The sequence below is a fragment of the Eurypyga helias genome, unplaced genomic scaffold (assembly GCF_000690775.1).
Source record: "Eurypyga helias isolate BGI_N326 unplaced genomic scaffold, ASM69077v1 scaffold27688, whole genome shotgun sequence".
Classification (NCBI taxonomy): Eukaryota; Metazoa; Chordata; class Aves; order Eurypygiformes; family Eurypygidae; genus Eurypyga; species Eurypyga helias.
This window is the reverse complement of record NW_010268000.1, coordinates 2,856-26,701: the sequence shown is the minus strand read 5'-3', so window position 1 is coordinate 26,701 and position 23,846 is coordinate 2,856. Positions and strand designations below refer to the sequence as shown.

Genomic DNA, 23,846 nt, shown 5'->3' with positions numbered 1-23,846 from the left:
AAATGGAGTACACAAAGTATGGGATGGAATCAAGCAGTAATGAATATCTGATAAATTATGAAGGGATGTGGCACAGAAACTGACATTTTCCACATCATTATTTTAATCACCATGATTTTGAGCTTCAAGAGCAGGCACTGTGCACGGGGTACATTAGGAAAGCTGGAACTCTCTCATTGGCTTAAAACTCCTGTTTCTATCTCTGTTCAGTCCCAAGATAAAATTTTCCCAAGATAAATTATGCCTTGATTATGGGTTTGTGTCTCATTGCTCAACACAAACAGGACCATTAGGTTCACACAATGCACACTAATTGCCTGCCACCTAGTTTATTTTATTCTCTGTGATGAATCACAAGTCTTAACAAGACCAGAAATGAACTTAGTGTTCGACTCATATACACTGAGCTGAGACTTTTAGTACTGTACAGCAAATAAATCTTATGCCCTCTATGCAAAAGTTCTCATGAACACAGGCTGGTAGGATACATACTGTGTGCACTGTGCACGAGCCAATTTTAGGAGGTGTGGGAGTTTCATGCTTGGAAATCATCTCTCTTGGATTTCCTGTAAATTTATTTTATTGTACTCAGCCCAAGACAGAGTGCAGGAGCCATGTGCCATTGAACGCTATCATTAGCCACTGGCCATTAGGCAACCCAGGTGGCTGACTTTTTTCCACCAGTCTTGACACGGTGAAATCTGCTACTCAGGAAGCAAAGTCTGAGAATCATAGAACCATTTGGGTTGGAAGGGACCTTAAAGATCATTTAGTTCCAACCCCCTGCCATGGGCAGGGACACCTTCCACTAGACCAGGTTGCTCCAAGCCTCATCCAGCCTGGCCTTGGACACTTCCAGGGATGGGGCATCCACAGCTTCTCTGGGCAACCTGTCCCAGTGCCTCCCCACCCTCTCCAGGAAGAACTCCTTCCTGATATCCAATCTAAACCTCCCTACTTTCAATTTAAACCCGTGACCCCTGGTCCTGTCACTACAGGCCCTTGTAAAAACTCCCCCCCAGCTTCCTTGTAGCCCCTTCAGGCACTGGCAGGTGCTATAAGGTCTCCCCGGAGCCTTCTCTTCTCCAGGCTGAACAAGCCCAACTCTCTCAGCCTGTCCCCATGGCAGAGGGGCTCCAGCCCTCGGAGCATCTTTGTGGCCTCCTCTGGACTATGTCCAACTGGTCTATATCCTTCTGATGCTGGGGGCCCCAGAGCTGGACGCAGAACTCCAGGTGGGGTCTCACAAGAGCAGAGTAGAAGGGCAGAATCCCGTCCCTCCACCTGCTGGCCATGATGCTCTGGATACAGTCCAGGACCCCTTGTACCCCCAAGTCCTTCTCCTCAGGGCCGAGGAGCATGCTGAGAAGCAAAGTAAAGGAGCAGAGAAGAAGTGCTGACTGGAGAGATCCTTTACTGCAATTTCAGTTGTGCATTGGGGTCACAAATACAGCCGGGAGCTCCTTCAACGCGGCACATTTGTGCTCTTACTGTCGGTCCCACTGGTGTGAACTGGGAGAGGGAAGAAAACTCTCAAGTCCCCATTCAGTTTTAAATTTCTGCCAGGTGATGGGGTGAAAGTTTTTGAAAAATCAGTAGTTATATATCCTGGTAAGCACAAATCTTAAGTTTATTTTCTGGTGCTTAACCTGTGAACATTGATACCTTCATCTTAAGTGACCTGCTAGGTTTGGTTTACACTTGCTTTACTTTGACAAAGAAGTGCCATTTTAATAAGCAGTAGCAAATCAGGGGTTTTCCAGCCACACTGAAGCTGAACAGGTTAATGCTGTATTTATACCAGGGTAACTGAGAGAATGATTTGGCTCAGAAGCAGAGATGCCTGCAGGCCAAGGGGAGGCAGAAAGTAAAATAAACAATTAAGAAATGATTAAATGATATACTATATACCTCCTAGTCTTTTAAAGTATGAATCATCTATGAAAGGAGAGGACAATTAAAGAGTTTAGGCAAGAAAAAATTATGAAAACAAGCAAGCTGCCACCAAAACTCTTTTTGCACGTTTCAAATAGAAGAAAATGTTTCCTTAGCCTGAAAAATCTCACCACTGATTAAATCCTTCCCATGCTTTACACTCACATGGCTTCACCGCAGCAGCAGTTCCTACAGGGCTGCTTACAGCCCAGCCGTGGTCCATGAGGCTGGGCAGAGCGGCTCATTAGTCCTGTGGGACCCAGGGACCCTCCCTGCAGGGTGACACACTCCGCAGAGCTGTGGGCACAGTGCAGCCAAAAGGCCACTGGCATGCCCCTGCCTCCCCCGTCAAGGGAATGACACTGGGCAATGCTGCTCCACAACATCTGTTGATCACGGCTGCTGCAGGGCTGGTTTTGGGGAAAAAAGGTTTGATTCCAAGGCACTGGAGTCAGGGGAGACCTGGCAAGTGGCCAGTGAGTAAATTCTGGTCCCAGATTTGTTTCCTCCTTTCAACTGAGGTGAAGTCAGATTTACTCCTTTTATTTGAGATTCAGAACACTAAGATCAACATACTACTTTTCATCATACAATTAAAACTCTTCCAGCTGCCAGCCCTGTTGCTTTCAAAAGAAGGACCCAGAGCAGACATCAGGCCGAAAGTGAGATTAAAAGTACCAAACAAACAGCAGAAATACTCCTACAAATCACAAGAATTAAAGCTTGTATGACCATTTATCACTGCATGAAATGGCAAGCCTACCATCAGACACATTGATAAATGAAACACACTTTCCATCCATCTCTTTAATGGCACATTAGTGTCATGGATTTGCCATGCACACCAAAACACTGCATCCTACCTAGGCATTTCTTAATTGCCCAAGAAGATGGTAATTTATGGGCTTGGCCATAATAACTGGAACACATTTGTTCAATCAATTTTATACCTTAATTGAAATTTGTGGCTTAACAAGAAAAATCATGAAATTAACTGCTCAGACAGTTACGTCTTTAAAGCAGAACACAGATGTCGGGTTCTATTAGTGGTCCACTTTCCTGATATATTTTAGGGTATGTTTTTTACACACTATGTCAGATCCTGAGACAAATTCCTAGAAGAAGTAACAGGACTTGTGGGAAATCTCAGCCACTGCTGTGATAATTTTATCCTTTTGTGTTACTACATCAATATTCTGCTAGCATGTGGCATTGGTGCCTGACTATCACTAATTTTATGGGGTTTTTTTCAGCATACTCAAGAGGAACGCCTACCGCATCCCCGCTCACATCTGGAGCTGCAGAAACATGGCATTTTTCCAGGTATCTCTCACAGCACTCACAACAATCACAAAACTTTTGAGTCCCTTTTACAACAGTGAACGCCTTCGGTTGGTTCTTAAAACAAGAGGGTGTGAGGACACACAGAGGATCGTAAGAAGAGAGGGTTGGGCACAGGTCTGAACTGGCAAGAGAATCTCCTTCAGTGAAGAGGATACGCCTTATCCTTGAGAGCCACTCTCACCTCAATTTACATGTAAGTACAGTTTCAAAGGCTGCTGCATTAGTATGCAGTCTCTCCAGAGGCTCTGGCATTCTGCATGGGTGGCTACAGATACTTACCTCTGAGAACTGTAACCTTCCGAAATCGCTTGGTGGACTTGCGATCTTGAAGACTTTCTTTGGCATCACCCACGTTTCCAAAGTTTCTAGCTTACTGACAGCCAGATTGGTTGCATGGTGTCGGATTAGGAAGCCTTGGAAACGGTCAGCAAGGAAGTAAAGATGGACGGAAACTGGATGGCCCATGGGGTAGTATCTGCAAAACAGCACAGGCTCATCAGTTACACAAGAGAGACATGAAATCTCCATTTACTTGGAGCTAATGGCTTAAGAAGCATTCATTTCAACTAGAAAATTCACCACTGTACATTAAGAGATTTCAAATGTGTTCATGACTCATTATCAAATATTCTTAGGCTGTTCTGATTACCCTGAAACATAAAAAACATTACTAAGAACGTATGCTCATTTAGCTCATATTCGCAGCTCTAAGCTCCTTAGGAGATACCTCGGCGTGCCAGAAAACTCCCTCCCTTACTACCTCTTCTGGGCAAAAAGTGCCACCCAGAGACAGACACTGTCAGGCTGCAGCACGGTCTGCTAGGACAAACCAGTAGAAACGTGTCTATTGCCCCAAATTCGGTGGCTGCCCTTCTCCTTGCCTTCGGGGGACTAGTCCCGGCAGTGCCAGCCTGGCTGCCGAGGGACCGCAGCAGGCTGGCAGAGCAGAGGGGGCTGCGAGGCCGGGCACGGCGAGCTGGTGCCCGCTCCGTCCCCTCACGCAACTCTGACCTCCAAGGGCTGTCCCTAGAGTGGCACTGCAGTGAAGGACACCAGGATCCGGGCCCCATTTTAGGGCTCCTCTATTTTAGGAAATAAACATCACGTTCCTGAAATACTCGGGATTACTTCTGCATGGATCTTTTACTCGTAATTAAAAATAAATGGAAAAAAGGTCAAACAAACAGGAAAAACCTCTCATTGGGAGATTTGGAATCCTTAAGTTACAGTTTGGATTTAAAGATATTGTAGTTACGGTTTCAAATAGCTAAAATATATGGTCAATTGTCTGCTACAGTCTCAGAAACATCTGTAACGATGCTTGCGTACATATGGATGTATAAATAATTAAAAACATACTATTCATAGCTCTGAAATAAAGTATTTTGTGACTTCACAGTACTGACATGAACTCTGAAACGAGTGTGTGTGCATCCTATGTAAAACTAACCAGCATCACACCTTCCCAGTCAAGTCAGCTAAGTCTGAGCCCTCACGCTAGTTACTGCATCTCAACACACTGGCAGCAAGAGGAGCTAACCAAGAAGCACTTTCCATTACCTGAAACCAGCAACACCCAGAAGGAAGTCTCTAGAGCTTGAGAAATAAACGTAACAAGACGGGGTACAAACAGGCGCAGCACTGATGGACTGAGAAAAACACAGCAAAGCTACGCAGCCAATACCAGCAACAATCCCACTCCTGTTCTGAGTACTAAGGCCTCCTGTTTTATATGTGTGCAGCAGCAAATATTTACAATATCCTTGAAATAGTCTGAGTAAATTGTCTCTTGGCAGCAGTGAGTAAAAGTGCCTAGAGATGGAGAGAAATAAATTAAACCTCAATCACACGTTAAAGTAGCTCCCACTGCAGATGCTGATGTGCAATCTAATTTGGTGGCAGAGCAGCGTGCAGGGGGCCCAGCTCTCAGCCTGTGAGCTAGCCCTTGGTCGACAGCATGCAAGGCAGCTGCTCTCGGAAAATCTCCGGGCCGGAGGGGTGGCAGCAGGGGACCGATGCCAGCTGCGATGTGGAAGATTTCCTCGCAGCGCCTGCCGCAGCGCGAAATGAGCTGGGGTGGGGGCTGCAGCATGAGGTACCTTCGTGCTGCTCTTCGCCCTAACAGCGAAGGGACAACTGCTGAGGTGCTCAGCCCAAACGTACCCCTGCCGCTGCCGCACTGGAGGCATGCACGATCACGAGGGGTCAGGAGGAAGTGTAGGTATGCACACACCTAGGAAGGTAACACAGTACCCAGAGATGTGAATCATACACCTGGGCATTATCCACCTTTCTGTGATTCTAATTGGACGGCTGACCCACAGTGTTTTGAGGGGGCTCCGGCAGGTATGAAAATGAAGCCTCCAACTCTGTATCACTGCTCACAATTCCTCCCTGCACTGTTTAGGGGGGCTCCAGCCTGCTGCAAAGCAGCCATGCTTTACCTCGGAGACAGCTGCAACCAGGGGTGGATGACACAGCTTCCCTATCTATAACCTGAGCAAGCTTGAAAAGCACCTTGAGCTCCTGTGCAATGACAAGCTCTCCAGAAATTAAACTGATTATTGATATAAATCATCATCAGAACAGTGGCAAAAGGAATAAGCACAAAAGTAACTGTCAAACTATTTCAGTACTGGTTATACATAGCTCCCATCCTCTCTGCTGGCTTCGCTCCGTAGGACAAATGACCCAGGACTACTCCAGGTCTGCCTTTAATTCATATAAGGAAGGCATGCTACTAGTGATTACTTCTATCTAATTGTTATTGATCTTTTATTGCTTTGCACCGGTAACCTTTACTGGCAAAGCTGTAATAGGAATCTGGATTACTCTCGGCCACATCTTTCTAAACGGGACATTGCTCAGCACTTCCATGACAAAGGAGGAAAGTCAAGGCACGTTCGGTTCCCTCTTGAGAACGCCAGAGGGGCAAAGTCCATCTATCAAAGCACAAGAAGGGTCTCCAGTATTTGCTGACGTAGGCTGTATGTGCTTTCTGTTAGGACAAAAAAGGCAAGAGCCAAAAAACACATTCTAAAGAAGGATTTAAGAGACTGTAAAGTAAGACTTTAAAAGATGAACCCTCTCTGCTTTGAACATAAACAGCGTCAGATGTGTTTGCAGGCACCAAGTGTCTACCAAGAAGAGAGCCTTTTCTGTGCAAGCCTAGCTGCAGGAGTTCTTCCTTCAAACCCCTTTCAGGCTGAATTCTTCGCTAGGCTTGTAGGTAAAAAAGGATCTAGAATATAGCGGGTGTTCCTTTTAAATAAGGACATTTATTCGCTCTCTATTTATATTCATACAGACATACATTTTATGTATTTGATGCTAATGGATCCCACCTGTTGTACCACTTCTGGCCCAGACAGCTGTACCAAGCAGGCAAACTGAGCTCCAGCAAGTAGCTCTCTGTACTCCATGTATGCACCCAGGGGAACAAACAAGCAAGGACCATTAACCTGCCTGTGTTCAGATTAATTCTGAAATCCTGTCCTCTACTTTTGGTAAGCATAATAGAGGTGAACATGACCTCGGCTGCAATCACACAGAGGGTTTAGGATCTGCAGGTATAATAGGCTTGCTGAAATGAATCAAGAAAACGCAGCAGTGGGGGTAGCACTGCTCAACTGGATCCTGTCAGTCTTCATAAGGCTGGAGAGGAGCGCCTTAAAAGTGCAGCAAACAGGTCACATAATGTCAACCCTGAATAACCAATGCTTTATTATGGGCATAAATACTCCTGGAAATAAGCGCTGTACGCTTGCAGCTGCCTGACTCCGTCTGCGATGGCATGTTCCAGCCGGCACTGCCAAGCAGGTGAACCTCCGCCGGCACTCGCAGGCCAGCCTGTGTCCCCTGAAACACCCAACAAAGAAAGACAGACTCGGACTAACCGGCAGCTGTTGTCTCCAGCGGCATGGAACGAGGTCTCAGCCCTCCGCAGGCCCAGGCGGGAGAACGCGTGGTACATGGTGAGGGCGACATCGCTGAGGGTGTGCACGCCGTCGGGCTCATCATACACGTTCTCCCAGTACGACCGGAGGCCGGGTGTGCCAGACGGGTAGTTGCCGTACAAGTAGTAGTCCAACTGGCCAATTATCTCTTGATTCACTACAGCTTCAAATTTGCGGGCAAAGAAAGTTGGCCTGGCAGTTTGCTGTGGGGATAGGAAAAGACACCAGAGTGAGTTCCCGTTTTCAGCCATGACACTTCGTCCTAAGCAGTGGTTGAAGCTGAGGACATGAAATGGTTCCCCCATGGGCAAAGGGGACTTCAAAGGTCATCTTTGTGACCATCTGTCGTTAAAAGTGTCATTAGCATTCAGATAAGAACGACATAACTACTCAAGGAAAACGCAGGTGTGCCAGCCCCTTCGCACCAACAGCCACCCCTGCTGCCTTGCTCTGGAAGGCTCTCCATGTGCCAGAGGAAGGGTAACGCTCTCTAAACCTCCACGTCAGCCTGGAGATGGTTCAGTACTGGCACTGGCAGAGCAGCATTTCACGTGTATGGATTTGCTGCTACGAGATGGTAAGGGGGCTCTGGGAGAGGTGCCATTTGTGGCTGAGGTTTCGCAGCTTCTGACCAGTCTGTACAGTTTTCGCTCTGCACTTGACACATTCTTGGATATATTACTGGTTTATATTCTGCCCAACTACTATTAGCTTTTAAATAGCCTTTGTTTTGCCTTGCTCATATTTGAGCATGGGTTCGGAGGTGCCGAGGAGTGCAAAAGTGCCCCAGATGGCTGAAAAATTCTTGTAAGGATGCTCAGTTTTACTCTGAGACGGCACACAGTGTGGGGTCTCTGATCTCCTCCTCTGAGGTGGCTCTGTGCCTCCATGGGCACAGCAAGCAAGCCTTCTGGGGCCGTGTGTTCACCTGAGGGGCTCTCTCATCAGGCAAGTGTCAGAAGGTGCCTTTACATCTATTCTAATGTTGAACTTTCCCTTCCAGCCCAGTTTACCTGATGATTTTCGGAAATGTCATTTTGGGTGGTTTTCCCAGCTTGGAGTAGGTCAGCCTCTGCAGACTGGCAGGAGTTTTTTAAGACCTGCCATTCATCCTGCGCTGGAGACTTTCCTGGGATTGGTGTTTGGGGCAGCAGAGCCCCTCTTAGATAATGTCTCATTTGCTCTTTTTGTGAGTGCCGGTGTCACTGACTTCAACCGCGCCTGGTAGGCAGCACGTTACAACAAAGAAAGGATCTCTGTTTTGGAGCAGTCATCATTTTTGTGCTGTAGGGTAGCACATTCCCCATCCCACACAAAGCCTGAACAAACACGCTTTATGCAGGGAACCCCGAGGAGCTGCAGGGATGGAACTGCAAATCTGATGACCTTGAAACAAGCGGTTGTTCATTCTTAATAGAAAATACACAAGCCAGATACAGTCTTGAGACGAGTGCACCCTTGAGCACAAGGATTTGTTCTCACGTCTGCCTTGAGGACAGTGTCACAAAGGAACCAATCCAATGTTTTAAGGCAGTCCTGCCAAGCCTGGGTGATCAAAACCTCATGACTCTGGCCCCTAAGACCTTGAGATAAACTTGAATGTAATCATGCTGAAGTATATACTCACAAAAATTTATTTGCTTTGTGCTATGAGAGCCTGTAGTGGGCACTCTAGTCAACTTTCAAGCTCTTTGTCTACGATGAAAAACACTGCTTAACAAGGAGAGCCAAGAGCTTCATGAAACCATGAAAGTACCTGAGCTAGAACTTTGGAAAAAAACCTTTTGCAATAAATTCACAGGAGTTACCAAATAATATGGTACAGTGAGAGGTGTGTCAAGCTTCTCTCCCTTCTAGCACAGCAGATCTACCAATGCCCAGTAGTCCAAAGAGCTGGAGTAAGTCTCAAGGGCCGCAATACAGAAGAACCAATCATCCCTTCTCCTGAAATTAAGAGCAGAGCTTCCTCACACCTCTTCCTCCACCTTGCGTGATGGGGTAAGAGCTTCCCACCCCACTCCCTGCTGCAGCTGCGCAGCCAGACGGCTCTCCACACCCCAGCAGAGGAGGAAGAGCTACTTGCTGGGTACCAGGGAAGAGGCTGCTTCAGTTACCTGGAATCGGTGGAAGTCTGCTGGTTTGAAGTCATTTGGGGAACAGCCACACCAGTCAACAATGTGCTTGTACTGACACTTGCAACCGAGTTTACGGTTCCAGTTGGTGATGCGCAAGTTGTTGTCCACCATGGAGTCACAGTACGGGCTGTTTTCCAGAACAGTGTGAAAGAAGGACTGCAAGAAAGACAGAGCGGATCAGCACATTCAGCTCCTCAGACTCTTCTCCTCCACTTCAGCCCATGGGTGTGAACCTAATGCAGGTGGACTTATTTTCTTTCGAAATGACAGAATTAACAAGCTCTATTGTTCTGCACTGGAACAGGTTGCCCAGAGATGTTGTGGATGCCCCATCCCTGGATGTCTTTAAGGCCAGGCTGGATGTGGCTTTGAGCAACCTGGTCTAGTGGAAGGTGTCCCTGCCCATGGCAGGGGGGTAGGAACTAGATGATCTTTAAGGTCCCTTCCAACCCAAACCATTCTATGATTCTATGATTCTATATGGAAAGCATGTTACATGTATGCATTCCACAGAGCGTGAAAAAAAATCACAACGTGCTACAGACCCAGCCAAACTGTACTAACACAGAGTTGAGGCCTTGCTGCAATAACCTGGCACAGAGCAACTGCACTTCTGCAATGACCAGCTTTGGGCACTGGGAGTCCAAAGGGCTCCAGGAAAGTGCCAGCCATTATTTTATTTTTATTTCAGCTGTATGAGCAATTCTAAGAAATTCCCCTTATTTCTCTTCTGTAAGTTACTCTCTGGTCTAACAGATTTAGGACTATTTTCCCCAAGCAATGCCTTCAGTGATATATCTCAAGTTGTTTCCTAAGACAATTCTCAAGCCTTCACCATCACTCTGGTTACTACGAAAAAATCCAGTCTCAGACAGCTCTTCTGTGGGTGTCTTTATCTCCAGCACTCTGAAATGCAGTGCTAGCTGAATGGCCTTGTTCTGAAATACGCAGTTCACCCCAGGCACCAGAAGGACATTCTGCCTCCTGCAATTACGTCTGAAGTCATAAGTCTTTATGTGCTGACTCAAGGCAGCAAGGAATTCCTATTGGGCTACCCTAATTATATCATGGTAATATCAGCCATTACATAAGTCATGTGTAATAGGGACTGATTTAGCAGGTTAACAGGTCAGACAGGGCAGGGTGATTTTAAGAAACCAGCCATGTATCTTGCAAAGAAAACCTTGTAGAAAGAAGCTATGGAATATAACCAAATTTAGCTCTGTAAGAGATGATTTTTGGAGCAGTGACTTCTCTTTAAAATCAGCAATAGTAAGACCTATAAATAACCAGCATAGCATTAGCATGGCTGGCCCCCAAATAATCCCCCTACCCTTTTTAATGTTAAATGACAGCCCAGTGAATATGGATTTTATGCTTGAACTGTTTGGTTAAACCCATAAAGGCATCCATTCTCACTGAAGCGAGAGGGAAAAAAAACCCTACCCAATTACCCATTGCCCTGTGTCCTTTCATAATGATACAGAAATTTCTCCTAGATAATGGATGAAAAGGTTATCAGAGTTGAGAGAAAAGGTGAATTTTAACAGAAATGGGATTAAAGCAAGATTATTCAACATGTGTGTGGAATAATAAATCCCTATCCAAAGATGAAAATCTCGGTAGCTCCACCACAAGCTAATAAGCCTAGATCTGCAGTATCGGCCTCAGCAATACCTCAGAATGTACAGGGCCCCCAGTGAGGAAGGAAGTTATCGTTTTAAAGAGAGTCATCAGGTCCTCCTTGGGATGGCTGCATGCTCCGTAGCCTGGGAGCGGAGCCTGAAAGCTGGGAGCAATGTACCCACCGAGGCAGGTGTAGCCCAGGCCAGCACCCCGCCAAGCCCGTGCTCCGGTTGGGGTTGACGCTCATCTCCCTGACACTGCCACACGCCAGAGGAAACCCACCCTGGTGCACACCCCCCTTCAGCATCACTTGTAGCCAGAGCCTCCTGAGTGATCTAAATGATCTGTGACTATGCCTTCCAGCCGAGTTTGGAAGGGAACAATAAACCTTTGTTTGGGGGGGGTTTATTTTCAAATAAAAGGGCTGGATAATAGGGAGGAAAGCTACTTATGAAGACAATTAGCCATCTCTAATAGTCTTCAAAGGCTTTGTGGAGGAACAATTGGCAAGCAAAGGCCAGATGGATTTTTGGTTGTTCAGTAATAGATTAATAGGCTTAAAAGTATAAAACAAAGCTACCCCTTGCAAAAAAGTCCCACAAACAAACCAAGCAACTAAATAACCGCAGAAGTTGTTCTAACTCTGAAGGACTTAATCGTCATGGGAGTAAAATTCTCATCTCCCACTGTGGCATGATCCAAAGCCCACCAAAATCAGGCAAAAGCCCCTCTGGCTTTGGTGATCCTTAGGACAAGCACAAACATTGCAGTTTTGAACACAGAGAGGGGTTTTTTTTTGAAGCAACGTGTAAGAGTAAAACCTCTTCATCTTTGTTACCAGGTCATCATTAGAAAAAGTGACATACTCCACAAACTTCCTGTTCAGGAGAAACCAGTCAGACCCTCCGTCGACTGCGATTCCTTCCGGGATCCTCCGGTCTCCCAGGCGCCACATGTGGGTATCGCATTCCAGGAAAAGACGATCCAGTCCTTGTTTTCTGATAAATCTGAGAGAATATGAAAGCAGTCATGAAAAGTTAATTTGTGTTTTGTTATCAGCACTAGCTCTATAAATAAAGAAGCTACTTTCTCAAACAAAAAAGGATAAAAAGGTCACTTGTTCATATTTCTGTTCTACTCATCAATAATGTAGAGGTTTAGTAAATGATATATGTTCAGTTATGGGGACAAAGATCAACAGATTGCTTTTAATCAGCATTTACACCTTCTGCTGTCCTAAGTTACAGAACTGTACGGCATGAAAATCCATAATGCTCATTAACTCCTAACAAACCACTGCAGGAGACCCTGAACATGAACTAAAGGCAATCTGTGTGATAGGATTCGGTCCCTAAATAAACACACAGCTTTTGAAAAACTGCAAACCGTACATAAAAGTAAAATGACCGATTTTCTCCCATGTTAGTATTCCACAAATTTTTCTATTGGGGTAGAGTTAATTAGGAAGAAATACAATTGCGTTGCTCTTTGCTGTAGAATGGCTATGTTTGCTCCATTTTCAAGTCTATGGGGAACAATATTTGGTTATTGCTGAACCATGAATAAGAGGAACAACTGCAGAACTGTGAAGTTACGGAAATGAATTATTTGAGACCAATACAAGACGAAAAAGAGAGTTGCAGAATCAATCTGTGTTTGAAAACACTTTGGAGTGGATGCCCACACATGTTTTGAGCCTGTCTGATCCAGCTTTCTATTTGCTATTCCATTTGCAGAACTACTTCCCAGAAAGGGAAGCCGGGCAGCACACGCCTTCGCAAGGGGGGGCCGAGCGCTGTTAATAACGGTGAGTTGGTGTGCTGAATGCATCCCACATCCCTGAGCAAGAATAAATGCCAGCTAACCAGCCCGTTGTTGTAACTAACATCCAGAGCCCACAGACCTCAGCAGGTGTAAGAACCGCATGCTAACAACAGCTGCGGCACCTACAGCGAGGGGGACACCGTAACACCGGGGTTTCCTTCCTGAACACCACCGAGCTACACCAGGGCTCTCAGCACTCTTTTAGGATTAGGAAGTCAAGAAGACATTTTAGTGGTCCTCAAGCACATGAAACTGGAGGAAGGGAAGAAGAAACAAAAGGAACAACAGCAAAGCCTCCTGGACTCCTGCATCTGGAAACGTGAGGGTTAACCCCGTAGGCTAACTCCCTGGTTGAAGTTTTGTTCTATACCAATCAAAGAACTGAGATGCAATTATGAAATGGTGCATATTAATTTTCAAAAGGACCGTAAATGACTTCAGGGTCTACATCCTACTGATAGCTATGTCTCTTCTCACAGTATGAGAAGAGCAGCTCCTCTGTTAACACCACAGAGCAGAAAATGTGTCGATGAGAGTGGAGAAATTTTTCTTTCCATGAACAAGTTTCTAATTTCATGTTCCATTATGAAGGATAATAGAAAAGTCTTGCAATTTTAATGCAGTGCTCTGGAATGTAATCTTCAAATTCAATATTTATGCAGTTATCTCCAAATCAAATATTAATGCGCCTGAAAGTTTGGTCATTTATTTATGTCCCTCAAAACTAAATGCTCATTGGAGTTAATTGTTTTAAGAAAACAGGAGAATTTTATCGACCATATTTAAATAGGAACGTAAAGTTCTTTTCCATGAAATCATTTCTTTCAACTGCTATCTCTACCAATTTATCACCCTTTATTCTCGTTTTCAAATAGAAGCTTCTTTGACTGCAATAGAAACCCCCAAACCAGAAACGACACCTGACCGTTCCAAAACTCACTCTACTTACAAACGCCCTCAGCCTATGTTACATGCCAGGGCTTGGAGCTAGCTAATACCTGAAAGCTCAGTTACCCAACATCAGCCTTATCATCTGAAATTGGCCACAGAAGAGAAATTAGCCACACTCAAGATGGGAAGGTCCTAGCAAATCTATGCTCATAGCTTTACGTTTTCCAGAATAGTCAACAGGCTCCTTTTTTGTGTACAGAGTTCTGTGACTTTTTTGAGCTAATGGCTTGGACAAGCAGATTTTGGCATACAGAGCGCAATAAGGTAATTCTTGGGAGCACGAGTGTTTTCACAATAAATCTCAGTCCTAAAATCCTATACAACAAGGTTACTAGAAGAAAACCACATCTACTTTCCAACCATTCATCCTCCAGCAAGGCAGCGTAGCCCAGCTGATGAGCAGCAGTGCCTTTGGAGACCTGCAAAGAGATGACCCTTTTGCTGATGCTTCTTGCAACGTTCCTGGAAACATCATTATTTAAACCCCAGTAACAACTGAATAGGAAGCAGGCCTTTCTCAGAGGGCTCGCCCTTACTGGGCCTGCTTCACACACAGCCATGACACCTAAATGGAACAACACATCAGCATAGCAAATAATTTCCTTTTACCTATGAAGCAAGAAATTACACAAGGGACTTTGAAGACACAGCTTTCCAGTGAGCAATTGCTTGCTATCCGTTTAGGTTCCTTGGAAGCCAAGGGCACCAAGTATATTTTAGATTTGCTAGAAGCAAAACGCTCCTGCCTGAGGGGGCAGCGGGTCACCCTAGCAAGCCTAAGCTGTACAGCTGGCACACAGGGAGTTGAACTGCAACCAAAGTAGAAAAGCTGGATGAGGCTCTTTTTCCCCCCTCCAGACTCTCTTGTAGGTTGACTGATGCTCCTAGCTACGCCAACAATAGCGATTTTGGCACTCAGGGTGGCAAGAACTTACTCCGAGCATATTGGATATTGCCTGAGGGAAAAGAGAGATGCCATCTGTACGCCACGTAGGCCTTTTCAGGAAATCAAACCCCTCAAACACAACAAACAGTTCATAAAGATTCTTGCCTAGCCACCCAACAATGCTTGTAGCAGCCATCTCTGAAAAGACAGACAAGAAGATGGAGGGCAAAAGCACGACCCTACTGATTTGTTTCTAGTCTAATGCTGTATTTCACTAGCTTCAGGTTATGCCTAATGTGATACCAAAACAATGCATTTTACAAAGGCAGGCCAAGCTTCAGAGACAGCAATGAAATGCAAAAAATGGTGATTTTTCCCTCAAGACTTTCTCTCTTGGGTTTTAAAGGACACCTGGCAGATAACTCCTAAATTAAAGTAGAAAAAATAGATTAGTAATAGCATTCCATTGATCTTAGTCAATGTGGAAACACTCAGGTGGTTCCTGGCCCCCTGAACTTCAGGTAAGGCCGGCACTCCTCTGACAACTGCAAATGCGCCTGCCAGGTCAAGGACATTCAATTGTACCCAGGTATGGTTAGCCAAATATAACGGAGAGTGCCATCAGATGAAGACACTTGACCCTTCTCCTGACCTAAGACAAACAACAGGAGGGAAGTAACGATGATAAGAAGACAGAGTCATCCAGGTGAAAATACAACTGAGACTAGAAAAAGAAAAAGCATGCCATTTTACCTCATTGCATTGAACACTCCATCTAAGATTTTATGCTTACCCATAATCAATTTTACCTCTTCCTAAAGAGCCTCCTATTTTGAGAAGCCTGGATTAGCCTTGCAAGTAAGCAGCAAGCATGGCATAATGGGAATATGTCTTGCCCCCTGAGCTCAGCTATCAGGCAACTACACTGGCGAAAGGTGCTGTTTGCGCCCCGACTATGCGTGGATGCAGCCTCGGGGGTTACGCGGTTCCGGATGGCTGTTGTTATACCTCGTTAAAAAACCTACTGCTTGCACTGCGTCACACGGAGTATAGACAGCTAACTGTCCAGACGGCTCATGACTGCAATCCAGATTAGGGAACCCCTCTTACTCTGTGGTGCATTTGAATATTTATAAATGTATTTCAGACGAGGCCCTAGGATTGTGTAACACATAAAGCGTTTGCAAGACGTTTAGCACACACTCCTACAACACGAACACAAACACACAGCTCAGCTCTTCTTATCATATGTTTTAACTGCTAATAACTATCATGGCATGGTTACTTAATATCAGCAGAAATATCACAGTCAGATATCACCCCTTTGGATAGTTTTCTCCAAGTGATACTGCGTACCACAGCAACTCGGAGAGATCCCTGATCCTGAATGCTCACGCTTTGCAGTATGCAAGACAGACTTCACTGTTTTCTGTTTTTTGAAGTCTATGAATGAGCAAAGGTTTCTTAGAGTTTATCAGATTGCTAAACATTACATATCAGTAAGTTCCTCACTAAAAGATTTTTGTCTGGAAAGAATATTTTTTAAGGTGAAGAGGTTTCTTCCTAAATGTTTCTGGCCTCTTGCCTAGAAAACCACCTATCAAGATTCCACTGTTAACCAGCTGCACCTACCAGGACATCATCATCATTACCATACAGGAATAAGAACTATACATAAAAGTTAGCAACACAGCAGGGAAACAAATCACCACAAGTCCAAAGTCAATGTCAAAGCAAGGATCTGCAGAGCCTGGAGCTCCGTCATCACCTCCATATTCTCCTTAATGTATGTGGACAAACTCTGCACACTGATTTGACTCCATCTGCTCCTCTTTTAATTCTCTGTGGACCAAAATTTGTAGAAGTCAGCCAGTTTTGGTGGGAAAAGTCAAGTAAATGTTTTCACGAATGAGAAATATGAGAGGCTTTTGCCAGCAGTGTTGGAGTCAATCAGTTGGGAAGCATAAAACAATAACTTGCAACTTAGGTGACCAAGTAAAAGCACAGAACAGTAATTTGACAATCTTGAGTGTAACGGTTGCAACACGTCATTTGTGAGCAATCTCTAGGCTACAATGTATCTCCATCAACCAGTCACTGAGTAATTCTTTGTAGTAAGCAAGTTCATAAAACCCAAATCTGCACAGAGCAGTTTCATCCCCTACCCACTGCAGGCCAGAAATCCTGGTCTTCCTTGATTATGCGATGAATTCCCAGCTGACTGCGACACAACCCTGACTTCACCCCATTTCCAGGAGTAACTCTATTCTATGAAGGGTTACAGAGTATTTTAAAAAATTGAAATCGTTAACAATTGCCTATTTAAGCACAATGTCTATACTGTACCAGACAAACAACCGTTTTTCTAAAGATAGGATCTTGCAGTCTGTTTCCCAAGACCTCTTTCTCATGCCAAAAGCCTCCAGCGCCGACCCCCCACTCCCAAAATGGAGTGGAAGCTTGAGAAAGGGAAGAGAGTCAAAAAGAAATAGCACCTACTTAGTCTGTCAAGAGGAAGATTTCCTCTTGGTATGACAGGCAGCACGCAGGAAGCACAGAATGCACAATTTCTGCTGTTTCAAAAGGCTATAAAAAACCTCTCAGTATAGATAAAAACGATGGAAGAAAAGAGAGGGAGAAAAAAAAATTGTCACCTGCTTTTGAATGTGTTTAAACTGCGGCATCCTGAATGCAAATGTTCTGAGGTCAAAAGCAGAATTCTTCTTATCTTTCTTTAATTCCCTTACTCTGAAGAAAATACTATAAACACAATCCTGTCCTAACAATTCCCTAAGCTTTAATGCCAACGCACAAACAAACATCAACAATATTACGAAGAATTCCTCTCTTGACTGGATTTACTGTAGAGAGATGTGGCTTATTTCACACGGAAAAGCCAAACCTGTAAGTAAGCACACAAACTGCAATGCTTTCAGTAGCTTTGCCCACTGTGCTAAATGCTCAGAAGTTAACAAGGAACACAGGGAGATCTTTGTTTTAAAATATGGTCAGTGTTCGTCATTCATACCCCTATCTGCCCTACAACAGAGGAGGGTACCAAACCCCATGGAGCAGCAGAGCAAGAATGCACACATTTTATCTGGTCATTATTCAATTTCTATATGGACATTATTAGATTTTTTCAAGCTTTACAACAGTTGCCTCATACTCCACATATTGTTTCCGCTTCTTTCATATGCCATTTTCTCAGTATATCCATTCAATGCTTCAGTCATATCATATCCTTGCATTATGTTTAGAAGAAACTCCACATGATTTTTACTTCTCGTCCACCTTTTCCTAAGTGTTAACTCCCACTGGTTTTGAAAATTCCTAGTTTCCATCTTCTAAAAATCTCTCTTTCAGAGGAAGCATTAAAAAGACTTAATGTTTCTCACTATTTTAATGTTGCAGATCAGGGAGAAAACTCTTCAAGTGTCCCAAAATTAAAAAAAAAACAACTCTAAAATAGTTTTTAGTTGTAGGAAACGTGCAGAGTCTATTTTTTGCAGTAATGACTCTACTAGGAATTGCCTTGTTTTGACAACAGTTCCATGCAGTCCCTTGTGAGCACAAGGCTCCAGAAGGACTTCCAGACACTACTGTGGGTTTCTTTCCATCACTCTTCACTTACGATATCTTTTAAGAAACACTGGAACTGCTTTTACAAGGACAGAAATGTAATGGCTTCCTCTCCCAATCAGGGAGGCCACAATTCAAGGGATTTTAGTTCTTTTTATATAAAATAAGCAAAACAGGGAGAGAAGTGCAAATGACACCTGACATTTTGCCACCTGTTTGTCTCCAATAAACCTTCTCTTGAAGATTTCTGGTGTCCTCACCTCCTCTTCCCAGCACCCACATGCCTGAGCAGCCTCTGACCTGGGAATGCCGTTGGGCGCAAGCGGCTGAGCTTGAAGCCCTCTCACCTACATGGTGCCGCAGCTGGCAAAGGGACAGCCCATGCAGAGCACACCCGGGTGTCCACCTCAGGACCACCTCACTGGTCTTTCTACCGTGCTTCACATCTCAGGATCTGCATGCTGGATCCAACCAATGAAACACAAGGAAATGGGTATTTGAGCTTTCCAAGTGATTGAGGACTTCCATACAGAGCTGTCACATTGGGCTGCTGAACTGCAGGTGACAGGGCCAACAGTACCTGTCCAACTTAAAAGGATGTTCCCTGCCATAATTATTTTCTAAAATGTCTCAGGACCTTGGATGAAAGGACACAAATGCTACTATTTAGACCACTAAAAACAAAGTGTGCAGCTCCATGTTCTTAGACAGCAGTAGGATTTTCGATTACTTTATCGGTACCTCGGTTTTCACCTCCTTCCTAATTCCTGCCCTGCCCCATAAATCACAGCTACTTCAAACCTCACTTACTGCACATACCTGAACTGGGGGGGTGATCTTGCTTGTATACACTACCAAGACCAAAACCCATCCTGTTTTGCCCCATGTCAAGCTGTATGGCTGGTTTTACTGCATCTTCCCATCACCTTCAGCCTATTTTTGTTTTTCTTTGCACTGACAACTTAGCATTGTTTTACAAAACCGAGCAGAAATAGAAGCCCTTCGAGGAGGCAAATTGTCAAGTTGAAGCAGTAAAGGGTTTATGGCTCCACTAACATTCAGCATAAAGCAAAAAGGGACATTTGAAAGTTAGCTGTAATATCTAAATTTTTTAAGTGCAGCCTCTTTGAACAGAAGATGCATGCTGCTATTTCAGTGATGTTCACATGCGACCATTGGGCTGAACTACTCAAGCAGAAAACAGAGCTGCTTAGTCTGTATGCTTCAGAATACTGAAGTGTTAAAATAAAAATCAACAAAAAAAGTATGGCTAAGAGAAATTTGAACCAAATGAACGGCCAAATATTTCACATGAGCAGCAAGGTAAGTGCTACTGGGAGCTAAGCGCTTAAACAACAGCAGGGATAATATTGGGTGTTTTCCCTAGTATTTGGGTACTTTTCTGGGCAATTCATCAATGCAATACACAACAACGTTTACTGTGTGATCCATTTTTTAACCGACCTCCAAACCACCATCAACCCAGCGTACCCAATGCCAACACACAGCATGTGCCACCGAGGAAAACAGGCATGTCTGAAAAGGTGATGAAACGGATATGCATCAGCAGAACTGGGCTGGAAGAGGTGGAGATCTTGGGAATGTGTTCTGGCACTTCAGGAGTTAGGGTCCTTCCAGCCTCTGAGAACTGGGATGAGCCTGTGATGTTCGTACAGTTCAGCAACACCTCTAAATGTGTCCGGAAGCCAGAAAGAGGACAAAGCGACTGCAAAGGATAGCATTAATGAGGAGAAAAAAACAGCACAAGAAAAGAACCCAGATACATAATAAACTTCTAATGGCCTTTTCTTTAGCTGTTTGTATCCTGCCTATGAGCTGCAGATTCCTTTAAGATGTAGCAGCATCCAGCCTTCACAGCATGCTTACACAGTGTCCCAAATCACTACTGTGGTAAGCTTTCTATAAAATAAACCCTTTTTCCTGCTTGTCATTGACAATGTCACATTTGACCGTCTTCCCATTTTATACTACATCAGCTAGGTGCTGCTCCTGCCAAAAACCCAGATCTTCTGGGTGTTCCAAATTGTAATAGCTTATACAGCTATCGGGTTATTCTTCTGCTTTTAATAGTCTAAGACACTGAAAAGAGGAGAAAATGTAAGTGTTGCCCACTAAGTAGTATGTAATGACTCCAGCCAATGTATGCACTTTCATTTCATACATCCAGCTCTCTAAGGGAATAATGCTTCTCCAGCTGAGTTAAGGAGCCATTTTCACATCCATTCCCATTCTTAAGCCACTAAAGGAAAACCAGAGCGATGCACTTTTTAATGACCTTGGCATAACTAAAAGAAAACTTCACTCTATAAAAGGAAGCCTGTTTTCTTTCCTTATTTGGCAGTAAAACATGTACTGATTATGAACATGCCTTGAATACAAAGTACATTGTAATTGAGCTGTATAAGCATTTCAGTTTTAAGATGGCACTTCTGATCGCTCCGCTGTATGATCCAAAGACTACGATGACTTAAAATTCAGAGTTTCCAGTTGTTTGCAAAGCAGACTTGGACAGCTGAAAAGCCTATTGTCTAGCAGCTATTATTCATCCATAAATTCAAATAAAAAGTAGCAGCAAGGGTTACACATTGCTTTCAGTGATATTTAAATGATGAGCTCCTGTATTATCAGTTCACATGTTTTGAGAAAACCACTTTGGAACAGCAAAATTCTTATTGCACAGGGGGCGGCAGTCAGTCCAGTGCAGCGTCCTCTCCCTTACCATGCTTCAACTAGCCATCTTACATAAAAAATCCTGTTCTGAGATAGGATGTCCCAAGGGAGTTTTTCCCTATTGCCCAATAACTGGAAACTGGCCTGCACTCTAAATACTTTGCAAAAGCTTCTTTTTTTTTCCCTTTAATTTTTGTTGTCAAACCTTGAGGCTGTTGCCTCTCTTCTAGACCTCGCTAAGCTTTTGGCCATACCATTTTTCCCCATGGGATATTCCTTTTCCACAGGCCTGTGACAAGGCAAAGCAAATGGCAAAATGCATAAAGTAACTGGGAAAAAATAATAGAAAAAAATAATCATCCCTTATTATTAAATGAGCAAGTCACCAAATCTGGCTTTGGAAGTTCCCCAAGCAAAGGTCAAAGAATCCTGGGAGAACACTGTAATGAAGCACCATGATCCCTCTCCTGCTCCTCTGGGGCCATCGGCTGTAGGCAGCAGGACATGGGGTGACAGCCTACATGGGCCTTTGGTTTCATCTCACCTGCCTGTGCTTGTACGAGGTACTTCAGCCCAGAGGATTTCATCATTTGACCTACAGGGATAAACCTCACCGGCATGACCACAGTTTATACACCTCAGGCCTAAAATAAAGTCAGTTGGAATTTGGGTGTTGAATGGGCAGAGCAGACGGTACATTTACTGGTTTAGACAAGACAGAGTTACTGAAACACTAAAGCTGAAAAGATCAGGCTAGAGATCTTCACATTACACCCAATTCTCTCTCAAGAGGTGGATGTGGAGCTGGAAATTCACTCGCAATAGAGGACTAACTGCTTTTTGATCAGCTTTTGACACCAACGGAATGAATTTCTACCAAGTGCCAATATTACTCAGAGGCTTCTGCAGCTGCTGGCCTGAGCCCTGTCTCTACAGCTATCTGGGCTGTGGAAGAGGAGGGGAGCCACTCTATCTCCCTGATAGAAATTCTGGGGAGCTGCCAAGGGGCGACATGAAAGGATCCATTCATCCAGTGGTCAGCACTGGGAACGCTTACGGGACTCTGGGACTACACAACAACGTCAGACAGGGACAGCAAATCTGCACTCGTGTCCCACATTATGTTCCCTGATGCACAGAGAATTTATGGTAAAAATCCAGGAGAAAAAATTAAAACACGGCAACATATAATCGGCTAAAAGGTATTTAGTTGTTTATACAGTCAAAGGGAACCACTGAACTAATAAATGAGTTGTTATTCCTGTGAGGAAAGGACAAGTGGCACATTAGCTCATTTTATTATTAAATTAATACCAGATTAGTGTGTTTAATTGACCTAAATTGTTCTAACCCAGCTGAGTTTGGCACGTTCAAACCAGCTTGATGCAGACATGTCATAATTCATTAGTTACCTTCCTCAGCCGGCTCAGGGAATTTGAGAAGAAGCAGGTGCACCAGAGGAGCAAAAAGGCGTAAGAGACCGACGGCTTTTCCCTGGCCATTTCTCTTCCCTTTTCTACTTTAACTCTGCTGTCGATCACTACTGCCAGCCAGAGCTGAGCCTGCCAATCACCCTGACACTCTGCATTTCCCAAACCAGACTCTCTTGTGAAAACTGTTGACTTGGATTTAAGTATTATTCCTCACAGTATTATTTTTTACTACTTGCTACAGAATTTCTGTATGCACAAGATGAATGCTCGTGAGGACTTCATTTAAAAAGGAACATGACAGAATTGATAAATCTGGTAACAAGAGCAAGAGCAGCCAAGAAGCGAGAGAGACCTGTGCGTTATTCTACCCACCCGCTGCGCTCAACACACAACTCGGTGTGTCACATTCTCTATGTACACTATCTGAACCCAGCCTTACAGTACGCTTGACATTTTACAGAAGAAAGAGGTGACCCAAGCAGAATAAAGCAATATTTTTAGCTGCAAAGCCCCTGGGACTCAGCATATGGAGTTACTGGAACCACTGCAAGACTGCGGTTATGGTACAAAACTAGTAATAAAGAGGAAAAGCAAAACTGTCAATAAAGAGAAAAAGAGGACCACTACAATCAGACAAGAAAGACCTTCCACCTGCAGAGTGGTTTAAACCTCTGGAAACCCTGTTTTGCTCACTGCTGCTCCCTCAAACCACAAAGCTGTGAGTATTACTGATGCGTTGTGGGAAACACAGCACATTCTCTTCTCCCAGAGACCTGCGCAGGGAGGATAAAGAGGGACACTGATCCAAGGACTTGGAAACTGTAGCAGATCACGCTAACCCTCCAGCCACCATCCTCACCCTCGCTAGCACCCGCAGGCTGGTGCAGGCTCCCACACCTCGCAGAGACGCTCTGCTTGGGCTTTGCTGCAGACCCCGGCTAGCACAGGGCTTGGTCCCCAGTGGGGCTGGAGCTGGCTGGGGCAAGGAAGTGCTGCTGTGCAGGGCAATTACCGCTCACTCCTGAAGCATCGATCTGTGCCAAGCCCCAAGGAGGGAGCAAGCATCAGTCTGCTTAATGCCTCCCACCTCACAAAAGCATCTTTGCAAACCAGCTCTGGGTGGTTTGGACCAATACACAACTGTCCTCAGGAGAGGGTTTCCTTCCTCCTCATTTGCTTCTATTCCCTGGACAAGGGGTTTCTTCACTCAAGTAACACTGGAAAACCACCACTACGCAAAACTTCTCAGTGCAAATGGTTATAATTAGCTGAGGAAAGGGCCAGCTTACCTTGCGTTGTCCCTCCCGTGCGATTTCAAAAAATTCATATCACGGTACCTGGACAGGAACGCTACTAGCTGGTCATTTGTCCTGCAAGACAAAGAACAAAAGATGCACAAATCACACTGTGAAAATGACTCTGTCTACAGTAATTGGTACAGTCCTTGTTCTCATTTGGGACCATCCGCAGACTCTCTGGAGAA

General features: G+C 44.6%; 1 protein-coding gene across 1 annotated transcript in view; it reads right to left on the bottom strand.

Annotated features, from left to right (window-relative positions):
- XYLT1 (xylosyltransferase I) overlaps positions 1 to 23,733 on the bottom strand; it is a gene marked incomplete at its 5' end in the record, with an annotated part of 35,975 nt that extends 12,242 nt beyond the window's left edge. Inside the window, 5 exons of the mRNA XM_010157618.1 lie at positions 3,559 to 3,754; positions 7,176 to 7,438; positions 9,350 to 9,526; positions 11,775 to 12,003; positions 23,653 to 23,733. Of these exons, the coding sequence (XP_010155920.1) occupies positions 3,559 to 3,754; positions 7,176 to 7,438; positions 9,350 to 9,526; positions 11,775 to 12,003; positions 23,653 to 23,733 (946 nt within the window). The remainder of the gene's footprint in view (positions 1 to 3,558; positions 3,755 to 7,175; positions 7,439 to 9,349; positions 9,527 to 11,774; positions 12,004 to 23,652) is intronic.
- Between the last annotated feature and the right edge of the window lie 113 nt (positions 23,734 to 23,846).